The sequence below is a fragment of the Mesoplodon bidens genome (assembly GCF_964165515.1).
Source record: "Mesoplodon bidens genome assembly, chromosome: 14".
Taxonomy (NCBI): Eukaryota; Metazoa; Chordata; class Mammalia; order Artiodactyla; family Ziphiidae; genus Mesoplodon; species Mesoplodon bidens.
In genome coordinates this window covers 31,130,566-31,142,704 of record NC_138170.1, presented here as the reverse complement: position 1 = coordinate 31,142,704, position 12,139 = coordinate 31,130,566, and the positions used below count along the sequence as shown (strand labels likewise).

General features: G+C 43.0%; 1 protein-coding gene across 1 annotated transcript in view; it reads left to right on the top strand.

Annotated features, from left to right (window-relative positions):
- Nucleotides 1-12,139, top strand: part of ARHGAP25 (Rho GTPase activating protein 25) — a 46,196-nt gene that overhangs the window by 24,668 nt on the left and 9,389 nt on the right. The window contains exons 4-6 of the mRNA XM_081253704.1: nucleotides 1,187-1,394; nucleotides 6,502-6,634; nucleotides 10,799-10,872. Of these exons, the coding sequence (XP_081109830.1) occupies nucleotides 1,187-1,394; nucleotides 6,502-6,634; nucleotides 10,799-10,872 (415 nt within the window). The remainder of the gene's footprint in view (nucleotides 1-1,186; nucleotides 1,395-6,501; nucleotides 6,635-10,798; nucleotides 10,873-12,139) is intronic.

The window sequence follows — 12,139 nt, the reverse complement described above, 5'->3', positions numbered from 1 at the left end:
ACTGGATAAAGGGGACCAATCAGAGAGAATCATGGGGAAAACCAAAGGGCTTTGGGAACAGTGTCCTAGCGACTGAAGTGGTCAGTGTAACAGAGCCCTAATTATGCCAGAGAGAAAACCAGGCAGGACAGAGCTGAAACCATGACTGTCTTCTGAATCTCCAGGACACAAAGGGCATGGGGCCCTGGGGCCCCATGGGGCCCCGCCAACCAATGTCCTGATTTATAAACTAACCTTGTTACACTGCTGGGGTGGGGAAATTATAGAGCCAAGTGCTGGCAGGGCTCAGTGGAGGTGGTCCACACATGCTGGAGGGAGGGGAGGGAGGGAGGGAAGGAATTACACTGAAGGCAGTGTAATTTGGAAAAATATTTTTAGAAAGCAATTTGCATACTGTAGTCATTAAAATGTTCAAACCACTTGAACTAGTAATTCTACATGTGGCAATTGGCCCTAAGGAAATAGTCCAAAAGAAGGAAAAGCCTATGTTCAACCATCCAAATGTTAATTAATCAATTAAGCAATTAATTAGGAATTATACATTGCACTATATACATTCCAGGAACTCTGCTAGGGGTGTGGCCATGTTCGCCGTGGCAATGCTCATAATAGTAGAGCCTGGTAAACAACGTAAATTATTTAAAATGCTGCAATGGTTTAATAAAGTATGAGACATCCGTATGATAGACTATTATGCTTTAATGCTACATGACACAAGCAGAATTCAAAATGGCCTTCTTGCTTCTCTTGAGTTTACTGCCTGGGCTTGAATTCTGACGGTACTGTGTCCTGGCACCTGACCTTGGCAAGTTCATTAGCACCTCTAAGGCTCAGTATCTTTCATAGGAAGGTGGGCAAAATGATACCAACATCTCATGGGATTCCTGTCAAGATTAAATGAGAAAAGGTGTAAAAATTTAGCATGATTCCTAGCACAAAACAAGCACTCATTAAAAGTGAGTTGTTATTTTAAATATAATAAATGTGGACAAACTGAAAAAGACTGACAGACTGCTTCAAGTGGACCTCCCCCAGTTTATAGCCCCAGGAAATATTCTGTGTGATTTGTCTTCTGTGTTTTGTTTAGTATTGCAGAAAATCAAGAAATAGACAAAGCACTTTGACCTATCAGCTCCTCCAAGGGAAGTCAGAGTGATGGGCAGGCTCTGCTTTTTTCTCTTCCCAGCGGTGTTTGGCCAGCGCTTGGATGAGACCGTGGCCTATGAGCAGAAATTCGGCCCCCACCTGGTGCCCATCCTGGTGGAGAAGTGTGCCGAGTTCATCCTGGAGCACGGCCTGAACGAAGAGGGCATCTTCCGACTGCCTGGGCAGGACAACCTGGTGAAGCAGCTGAGAGATGCTTTCGACGCGGGGGAGCGGCCCTCCTTTGACAGGTATGCGGTCCTTGCCTCACCTCCCCCGTGCCCTGCTTGGCTGAGAGCACCTCTCTCTACCAGTTGAGCTATGGGACTCGCACAGATGCTTCCAAAAGCCCTGGTTTGCAACAGAAAGAACCTTTTGTTTTGCTCATAACTCAGAATTTGGGAGCCTGGAACACAGAGGAGCATCCTGATCATTTAGGTGAGAGATGATGGAACTAGAACTGGTGCCTTGCAGGGCAGTCAAGAGATGTTTAGGGTATGGTGGGAGGGGAAGGGTGGACCAAGGGAGAAAGGTGGGACTTAGCTCAAGGCAGGCACTTCGGAGCAGATGAGGGGTGGAGAATTGCTGAGCTGCCTGTACCGACTCTGGGTGGTGGATAAGACACCATGTCCATATCCAAGGGCTCTGTGGTCTTCCTCAGCTTTCCAGAAATGGCCAGAGCCAGGACTTCTTAACTTGGGAGACCACAGTTCTGTGCAACTCTGAATTTGGTTCTGAACCCTTTGGGAGCGAGTGAATACCGACATCTTGGCGTTCTCCCAATCTCCTCTGTGGAGGTTGCCCAGTCCTGTTTGGGGCATTCCAGATGCAACAATATTTCTTCCACCATCCCCCTCCCACCCCTGCTGCTGCAGCCACCCTGCCAAGGTTTCCTTCTCTGCCCTGCTCAGCGGGTACAACCACCACCCGACATTGTATACTTTCTGTCTATTGTGCAATATTTGCCCCAGTTGCCTGCACGTGCTTGTCCTACTGGCAAGAAAGAGCCACTGTTGTTTCCAAATCGGCAGCCCATAAACCAAGATTCAGTGAGACGGGCCTGAACTCTTCCAGTTTCCAAAGCCTGAAATCCCCCCAAGAGCTTATTTACGATAGAGGACTCAGGCTGATCCTGGGAAAATCGTGAACAGCTAAGTGTGGTGCTGTGTGGATCGTCTCACCCTCCCTCTCCCTCACCTCCCACTCCAGTCGCCAACGATGCCCACCCTGCCTCGGAAGCATCGCCAAGACCCGTCTGTTCCTCTCCATCCTCAAAGCCACTGTCTTAGTTTGGATCACCATACGTCTGTCTTTGCTGCCCTTGGCATGCAATAGGTTAATTTATCAAGGTGCTGCATTTTATCAGGAAAGCAACAGGTGAAGATGTTACTGGAACTAGAGCAGGTTATGGGCATCAAATTTAGAGAGCTTTCAGCAGGACCATAAATCACATTTCATTATTAGGCACCTATTCAATCAAGTTCACTACCTTTATATTCACTTTTCTTTTTATGTTTTTAACTAGCTTTATGTTGATCAAAAAATACAGATGGATTGTTGCTAAGGCAATGAGAATAGTCAGCCAGGAGGACTAGAGGTGATTGTGGGGATTGTCAAGCACCTGCCCAAGGCTTGAGCTTCTGCATCTGTAAAGTCAGCCTGGCTGTTAGACTTGGAGTCTTTGATTCTGTGAAATATTTGGGGCTGGAGGGAGGAGAGTTACCACACCTTGTCATGATAGCTCCACCCCCTAGAACTGAGGAAAAGAGTTTACACATCCAGAAATAGGAAGGGTGACCTGTGGCTCTTCGGAGTCCTCCCAGGGATGACTCTTGGGTCCACGTGACCCGTGTGGGTACTCACCTAGATCCTCTACATAGGTCATGTATGCAGTTCTACCAGAGATCCCCCAAATTGCCTCACTAGAATGAAGAAAAACAAAGGCACTCTTACTTGGTAGATTCTACTGGATGTATCTGGTGCTCATTAAACATATAAACAGTATGGGATGGATGTCCATCTACTGGGATGGATACTGCCAATACACAATACACTTCCCATACCTATATTTCTGTGAGAAAAGGACAGACATGCCACATTATAAGGTCAGTGCTACAAGGGAGGGGTAGGCAGACCAGCTGAGAGGCCCTGGCTAATCTCTGATGGGTCAGGTGTTGAACTCAGAAGTTCATATAACATCATATAAGGATGTTCCATTAGGTTGGAGGAAAAGCAGCCTCAGGAAAAATCATGCTGGAAACTTAGATTATAAGCATGACATCTGATCCAGCTCTGTTACAATGGGGCATAAACATTAAACCAAAAATTTAAAGACATAACTGTAGACTTTCCATTGGTTAAATGCCAAAAAATGAAAAATAGATGGTATTAATACCATCTATTTTTCATTTAATTCCATTTTTTCATAATTTTTCATTTCAACATGAAATGTTGAAATGCTTTTGACATGGTCTGCTGGATTTAGAATGCCCCCCCAAAAATGACACTTAAGCTGAGACAATAAACAAGCCTGAGGACTTAGCCAGACCAAGCAGCATTATCTCCCCCTGGCAAAATGAATTGGGAAGTTTTCTGTGGTTTGCAATATTCTATGATGATTTAGATGGCTAACTGTGTTTTTTGATGATAATTTTGAAGTATCAATCCTATATGTGTGGTTACAACCCCTTTCTCTTTTCTAATGTTGGCTATTAGTTTCTCCTGATTGAACTGTGTATAGCGTTTGTCTTTTTTTATTGCCGTTTCTCTTCAAAAGTTTCTGGTTCTTGATGTATCATCTATACTGTTTTTCTCATTTCAAATTCTTTGTTTTACATATTTGTTCTGTGGGTATGTTTTCAGTGTTGGGGGCTGTGCCAGTGATGGACAGTGCATTGGAGAATGGAGTCGTGGAGCCAGGAGGCCAGATAGGGGCTTGCAGAATCCTGACAAAAGACCATGGCCTTCTGGAACAGGACAGGGAGTGAGGCCTAGAGGGATTCCTGGGACATTTGCCGAGTAGGATTAGAGGATGTGGGGTGAGGAAGAGGCTTCAATCAAACCTGAGACCCTGGACTCTGATTAAGCCCCCTGGGTGGATTGTGATCCAGAGGATTTAGGACAAAGGAGATTTTAGGTTTTAATGCTGCCCCTGCAAAGTGTCAGCTGGCTGTTGTCCTGCCATTTTCTGGGGAACTTCTCCTGCATTTTGACGAGAGGGCTTTGCCAAGGTATTTTTAGGCAGTGACTCAGCAGGGAAGGCTTTTCCAGAATCCCCACCTTAAGTGAATGGTCTCCACCCCCGACTTCCTGAGGGCAGCAGTGGAGCAGAGGCAGGGCTCTGTGCCAGCTCACGTTCTCCTTTGGAGGTAGAGTTCACAGGCTGCAAAGTGGGGAGCCTTTCCAGAAGACAGTTCCAACCACTGGCTGTCAAAAACCAAAAAGAAAACGTTTACATGAAACGTCAAGATAGAGAGCTCCACAGTCAAGCCTTGATGTTCTGGTTTCTGAGGCCTCAAATGCCTGCCTTCTTCTCCTGCCCAATTCCACCCCTCCCGGCCCTCCTCCAGGATGTGATCTCACCCAGCCCAGCCACTTCTATGTCCCCAATGCTGAAGCCCAAGAGCCACTCAGATCAGCTGGACCTCTTGCCCCATCACAGCTTTTCAAAATACTACTGGGAGTGTCTCTTACAGATACCAGTTTTTCTTTTTCTTTCTTTCTTTTTTTATTGAAGTATAGTTGATTTACAAAGTTTCAGGTATATAGCAAAGTGATTAATTTATATAAATATGTGTATATATATATATATATATATATATATATATACATATGTATATATGTATTCCTTTTCAGATTCTTTTCCATTGTAGGCTATTATAAGATATTGACTATCGTTCCCTGTGTTATACAGTAGGTCTTTGTTGTTTAGCTATTTTATATATAGTATTGTGCATCTGTTAATCCCAAATTCCTATTTATCCCTCCATCCCCCCTTTCCCCTTTGGTAACCATGTTTGTTTTCTATGCCTGTGAGACTATTTCTGTTTTGTTAATAAGTTCATTGGTATCAAATTTTTTTTAAGATTCCACATATAAGTGATATCGTATGATATTTGTCTTTCTTTGTCTGACTTACTTCACTTAGTATGATAATCTCTAGGTCTATCCATGTTGCTGCAAATGGCATTATTTCACTCTTTTTTATGGCTGAGTAATATTCCACTGTGTATACATACCACATCTTCTTTATCCATTCATCTGTCGATGGACATTTAGGTTGCTTCCATGTCGTCACTATTGTAAATAGTGCTGCTATGAACATTGGGGTGCATGACCAGTTTTTCTTGATATGAAATAAATATTTTTCACTAATGAGTTTCAAGTATATGGTATATTCAGACTCATTTTCTCTTATAGAGCTGCGGAATAAACACAATAGCTCCATAAACCAGGGATCAGCAGACTTTTCTTAAAGGGCCACATATGAAATATTTAGGCTTTGCAGGCCAGACAGTCTCTGCTGCAGCTCCTCAGCTCTGTTCTTATACCAGAATTCAGCCAAAGACAATACAAAAATGCATGAGCATGGTTATGTTCCTATAACACTTTATTTATGGATGCTGAAATTCAAATTTCACATGATTTTCACATGCCATGAAATATTCTCCTTTTGGGTTTTTTCCCCAACCATTTGAAAATGTTAGATCCATTCTTAGCTCACAGGCTGTCCAAATAAAGGTGATGGGCCAGGCTTGGCTGGTAACATGTATATGACTTGGTAACATTTGAGTCTGCATAGCTCTGTCACTCCATGAGGACAGGGATCCTGTGGGTCCCTCAGGTTCACTGCTGAAACCCTAGTGCCTGACATAGTGTCTTGCACCTAGTAGGTTCTCTCAACACATTGGTTGAATAAATGATTGTGTGAATATATGAATGAATCCCAGACCTATTTTAAGCTCTCTGATAGACTAAAGAGATCAATGGGTCATAGCTATATGGAGTTACCACATGAAAAACTAGAGACTAAGTAGAGAATGCTCCATTGTACTAAGTGACTTGGAGAAAGAAGAAAGCAATGAAGACTAGAATAGTTTAACAGGCTTCTTGGAAGAGTAGACCTTAAACTTATCTTTGAGGCAGTCAGGTAGAAGAGATAAAGGAAAAGGTGTTGGGAGTTATTATTCCAGAAGGGGGAGTTGCAAAAATATTTTGGTCAGATACATCTTTATCAGATTCTACTCCTCGGCAAAATTTCTTTTTGGAAGCTGGGATCTTGTTCAGTGGATCACCAAGGGGGAGGTGAGGAGAGTTCTGGAGTTTTGTTTTCAGAAAATGTTGTTTGTTTTTTTCCAGAGATACAGATGTGCACACGGTAGCCTCCCTGCTGAAGCTCTACCTCCGAGACCTCCCAGAGCCAGTGGTCCCCTGGAGCCAGTATGAGGGGTTCCTGCTCTGTGGGCAGCTCATGAATGCAGATGAGGCAAAGGTTTGTATCTCAATAGTTAGTTGTCCTGCTTCAGAAGAAGGTGAGGGTTACTGAACACTATTCTGGTAGGCAAGCAACAGTGGGTCATGGGTGAACCCCATAACTTTTGGTGAGATACTTTGTCAAACTGGAACTCTCAGCAACAAAAGTCCCATGAATCCAATCATGGTGACAGCCTTTATGGGATGCTGCACTCCAACAGAGTACTGGACTAAATACCCCCAAGTCACTCTAAAATTAGTAAGAGAATGAGGATGCTTCTGAGAAGGGTTTCAAGCAATATGGCCTTGCTAAGACCTGCTGGGGCAAAAAGACAGACTGACCCACTTGGAGGGCAGGTGAGAGGTCCAAATGTTCTAGATCTGTGATGACCATGCATGTCACGCATGGGTATACAAGAAACACATGTGCCAGGGAGAGGAAGGACGGAGCTTTTCTTGGTTCCTTTCAGCTGCAGCTGCCTGTAGGGTCTGCAGTCCCCATCTACAGCATCATGCAGCTCCTCTCCAGCAGGAATTTTGATCCTTATATAAATTGTTTCCTTAAAGCCCTTATAGTCAACATGTTAAGCAAACTAACCAACCAGCAAAAGAAAACCTGACTGACAACAATAAAACCATGATGGTTTTTAACCAAGATTTGCAAAACTAAATGGCCCATGAATGCATTTGTTACACAGCTAATAAAGGGGTCTAACTGCCCACTTTGGGGAGGTTAGTGTTCAGCACTACTATGTTAAAAGTTCTCTCTGGCAAAGTGGCGCACAGAAAGACTTGCAGTAAATTTAACTTTGATTTTGCCATTTAGTAAATGATGCATTTTCTGTGACACTCAGTTTATTTACTTAGCCCAAGAGAACTTTCTACAATGATGGAACTGTTACATAACTGCACTGTCCAACGTAGTAACCAATAGCTATATGTGGCCACTAGGCACTTGAAATGTGGCTAGCACAACTGAGGAACCAAATTTCTAATTTTATTTTATTTTATTTTATAATAGTCACATGTGTCAATTTGCTGTTGTAGTAGACAGCACAAACTTAGACACATTTCATAATAACGGGATCGTTTTGAGGACCATGGGATATGTGTAACAAGTGAGTGACATTTTAAAATTATTGATTCAAGGGGATGTTTAGTCTCTGCTCTACTTCAGAATTTATTGTATACTTTGCTCCCAGAAAAAGTATATATATATATGTATAATACACACACATATGTGTGTGTGTATGTATGTATATATATATAATCATTGAATAGATAGTGCCCTAGCCCTGGAAGAAAGTACTTCTGTGAGAACTTCCATCCTGATCGAGAGGGAGGAGACTCACAAATTAAGTAGAACCTGGTACAAGATAAAAGGTGGTTTTATATTTTAGCATTAGGAAAGAAAGAGCACGATAAGGATGCAACTAACGCACTCTAGCCTTTGTAGCTATTTTCCAACACAAAAATTAGGTTGCATGATGTGATTTTAGGATATTTTGTGTATGATTTATGAATTTAGGGGGGGTTAAAATAGGATATGGAAAGTCTTAATTTATACAGGCATATCAGCTCACCTTTGCAAAAGTAATACAACTTTATGGAATAAGGTTTAAAAGTTGGCTAAAAAGATGAATGCTTCAGGTGACATCTTGCCCCACAGCTTCAGGGAAAGGAAAGGAGATCTGTGGATGCAGTTCTGACAAGCAGACTCCCACCCCTGAACTTCCTTGATTTAGACCTGCTGCTCCCAACTTTTCTCGATCTCAACATATTTGAGAGTTTCTAATCCATGGTAACACAGATCTGGACAGGGTGAGGGATCACAGCCTCTCTCATGGGTGAAAACATGGCGGAGGCAGTCGCTGGGAGGCGTGAGTCTAAAGCAACCTTTGCAAAGAATTTACTTGACTAAACTGAAGAGGAGGGAATCAGTATGAAGCAGGCATTCTAGATCCAGTGGGGCTGCACCAAGTCACTGCATGCAGGCCGACACGCCATAGGGTGCATTTTCTCTTGGAGGAGCTGCTCAGGTCTGAGGAGAGCCTGTGAGTCTCATGTGCACTGGTGCCCTTTTACAGTCATGACGTTGTAGACAGCGACTGCAGACACTATAGGCACAGTGAGCGAAAAGAACAAAGAAAATTCACTGTCCTTCCTCTTCCTGGCACTTGCATTCCCTGTAGGACTGTCTCTAACATTCAGTGTCATCATGAAGCTATAACCTTCGGACCTCTCACCTGCCTTCCAGCTTGGTCAGCCTGTCCCTGGGTTCTAGCAGCTCCCAGCAAAACCATATCGCATGAAACCTCAGTTCTCAGAAACATTCTCCTTCTCACAATACTTTTAAAGTGACTTGGGGGGCATTTGGTTCCGGTCGAATTCTTTATTGGAGAGTTACAGCTCAAGCATTTATTAAGCAAACAATTACTGTGAGTATGATTATCAAATAGTTCTTGCCTTAGAGTAGCTCTGAGTCGGGGAGGAGGGCATAATCGCAGATGAATAAAAAAATACAAGGTACCAAAAACAGTGAACCTCTCCAGGCTATTCTTGCAAGTTCCTGTGGATTTATAGTTATTTCAAAATTAGAAGTTTTATAAAAATAAAAATAAACAAATGGGACCTAACTTAAAAGCTTTTGCATAGCAAAGGAAACCATAAACAAGATGAAAAGACAACCCTCAGAATGGGAGAAAATATTTGCAAATAAAGCAACTGACAGAGGATTAATCTCCAAAATATACAAGCAGCTCATGCAGCTCAATATCAAAAAAACAAACAACCCAATCCAAAAATGGGCAGAAGACATAAATAAACATTTCTCCAAAGAAGATATACAGATTGCCAACAAACACATGAAAAGATGCTCAACATCACTAATCATTAGAGAAATGCAAGTCAAAACTACAATGAGGTATCCCCTCACACCGGTCAGAAGGGCCATCATCAAAAAATCTACAAACAATAAATGCTGGAGAGGGTGTAGAGAAAAGGGAACCCTCTTGCACTGTTGGTGGGAATGTAAATTGATACAGCCACTATGGAGAACAGTATGGAGGTTCCTCCAAAAACTAAAAATAGAACTACCATACGACCCAGCAATCCCACTACTAGGCATATACCCTGAGAAAACCATAATTCAAAAAGGTTCATGCACCACAATGTTCATTGCAGCTCTATTTACAATATCCAGGACATGGAAGCAACCTAAGTGTCCACTGACAGATGAATGGATGAAGAAGATGTGGCACATATATACAATGGAATATTACTCAGCCATAAAAAGAAATGAAATTGAGTTATTTGTAGTGAGGTGGATGGACCTAGAAACTGTCATACAGAGTGAAGTAAGTCAGAAAGAGAAAAACAAATACCATATGCTAACACATATATATGGAATCTAAAAAAAAAAACCCAAGGGCTTCCCTGGTGGTGCAGTGGTTGGGAGTCCGCCTGCCGGTGCAGGGGACACGGGTTTGTTGCAGGGGACACGGGTTCGTGCCCTGGTCCGGGAAGATCCCACATGCTGTGGAGCGGCTGGGCCCGTGAGCCATGGCCGCTGAGCCTGTGCGTCCGGAGCCTGTGCTCCACAATGGGAGAGGCCACAGTGGTGAGAGGCCCGCATACCGCAAAAAACAAACAAACAAACAAAAACAAAACAAAACAAAAACCAAAAAAACAAAAATTGGCTCTGAAGAACCTAGGAGCAGGACAGGAATAAAGACGCAGACATAGAGAATGGACTTGAGGACACAGGGAGGGGGAAGGGTAAGCTGGGACGAAGTGAGAGAGAGGCATGGACATATATACACTACAAAACATAAAATAGATAGGTAGTGGGAAGCAGCCACATAGCACAGGGAGATCAGCTTGGTGCTTGGGATAGGGAGGGTGGTAGGGAGATGCCAGAGGGAGGAGATATGGGGCTATATGTATATGTATAGCTGATTTACTTTGTTATACAGCAGAAACTAACACACCATTGTAAAGCAATTATATTCCAATAAAGATGTTAAAACACACACACACACACACACACACACACACACACAACTATGGGAACGGGAGTGACTGCCAAAGTGTTGCTTCTGCAGAGATACACCAGTTATGCTCCAGGGTCCCATTGCTGGCAAGTGGGCAGGCTCTTCTACTGTCATTAAAAATCTCTTCCCAGGCTCAGCAGGAGTTGATGAAGCAGCTCTCCATCCTTCCTCGAGACAACTATAGCCTCCTGAGCTACATCTGCAGGTAAGAGGCACCTGGTATCAGTTCCATAATTTTCAGCCATACCAGAAAGAATCCCCCAGTTAGAGGAGGAAAGAGTATCTCTGTGAACTCAAGAGATTCTGTTCCAGACCTCTGGAAGGTCAACTCTATTCACGTAGCACTGAGGTAGTTTCCTGTGTCCCCAAGATAATTGAAAGGATCCCGGAAAATCGAATCAGCATAAAAGGAAACATGCTTCCTCCTCCAAGCCTGCCCCAGTGCTGCCCAGAGTCCTGGGACAGGCATTAGAACGCAGAATCCTTATAATATTTCTAGACTTTTCTCCCATCTTCCTGTCTCTGGACCATAACTTAGTACCCCAGAGACATTCATTCCAGGCTACCTTTCTTAATTCCCTTTCTGAGGACGGACCTGCTATGTGCTGTCTCTGTGGCAACACATAGCATGTGGATTGACCCAGATCTGGCTGAGTTGGGAGCCTGGATCTCCACGTCAGACATAGCTGAAAGTTATCTTTATTTTTTTTTAATTTATTTAGTTTATATATATTTTTTGGCTGCGTTAGGTCTTTGTTGCTGTACGCAGGCTTTCTCTAGTTGCGGCACGCGGGCTTCTCATTACTGTGGCTTCTCTTGCTGTGGAGCACAGGCTCTAGGCACACGGGCTTCAGTAGTTGTGGCTCGTGGGCTCTAGAGCACAGGCTCAGTAGTTGTGGTGCACGGGCTTAGTTGCTCTGCGGCATGTGGGATCTTCCTGGACCAGGGCTCGAACCCGTGTGCCCTGCATTGGTAGGCAGATTCTTAACCACTGTGTCACCAGGGAAGCCCTACTTTTATTTTTTTTTAATAATTTTTTGTAGTTTCCAGATGATAAAAGAGTTACATGCTTGATATGGAAACTAGGAGAATATAAAATACTGTAAATAAATGAAAATTTCCCCAAATCCCCTCACCCAGAAAAAGTCACTGTTAATATTTGCGTGTGTTTCCTTCTGAATATTTTTGTCTCTGTGACAGATCATCACATGCATCAATATAAATATAGGGAAACAATTTTTATACCAAATTAGAAATATATTTATACATATATACTTGTATCCTGCTTCTTTTGGCTAAATGTTGAATTGTGAGCATTTTCCTATGTCACAAAGTAGGATTATACATGACTCCATAATATTCCATAATGTTTCCTCATTTGGACACCCCTCCCCTGCCACTTATTTGGTAATTTCTCTGTATTTGGAATTTTATGTTGCTTCAGCCGATTCACTTAAAAATGGTTTTTAGAG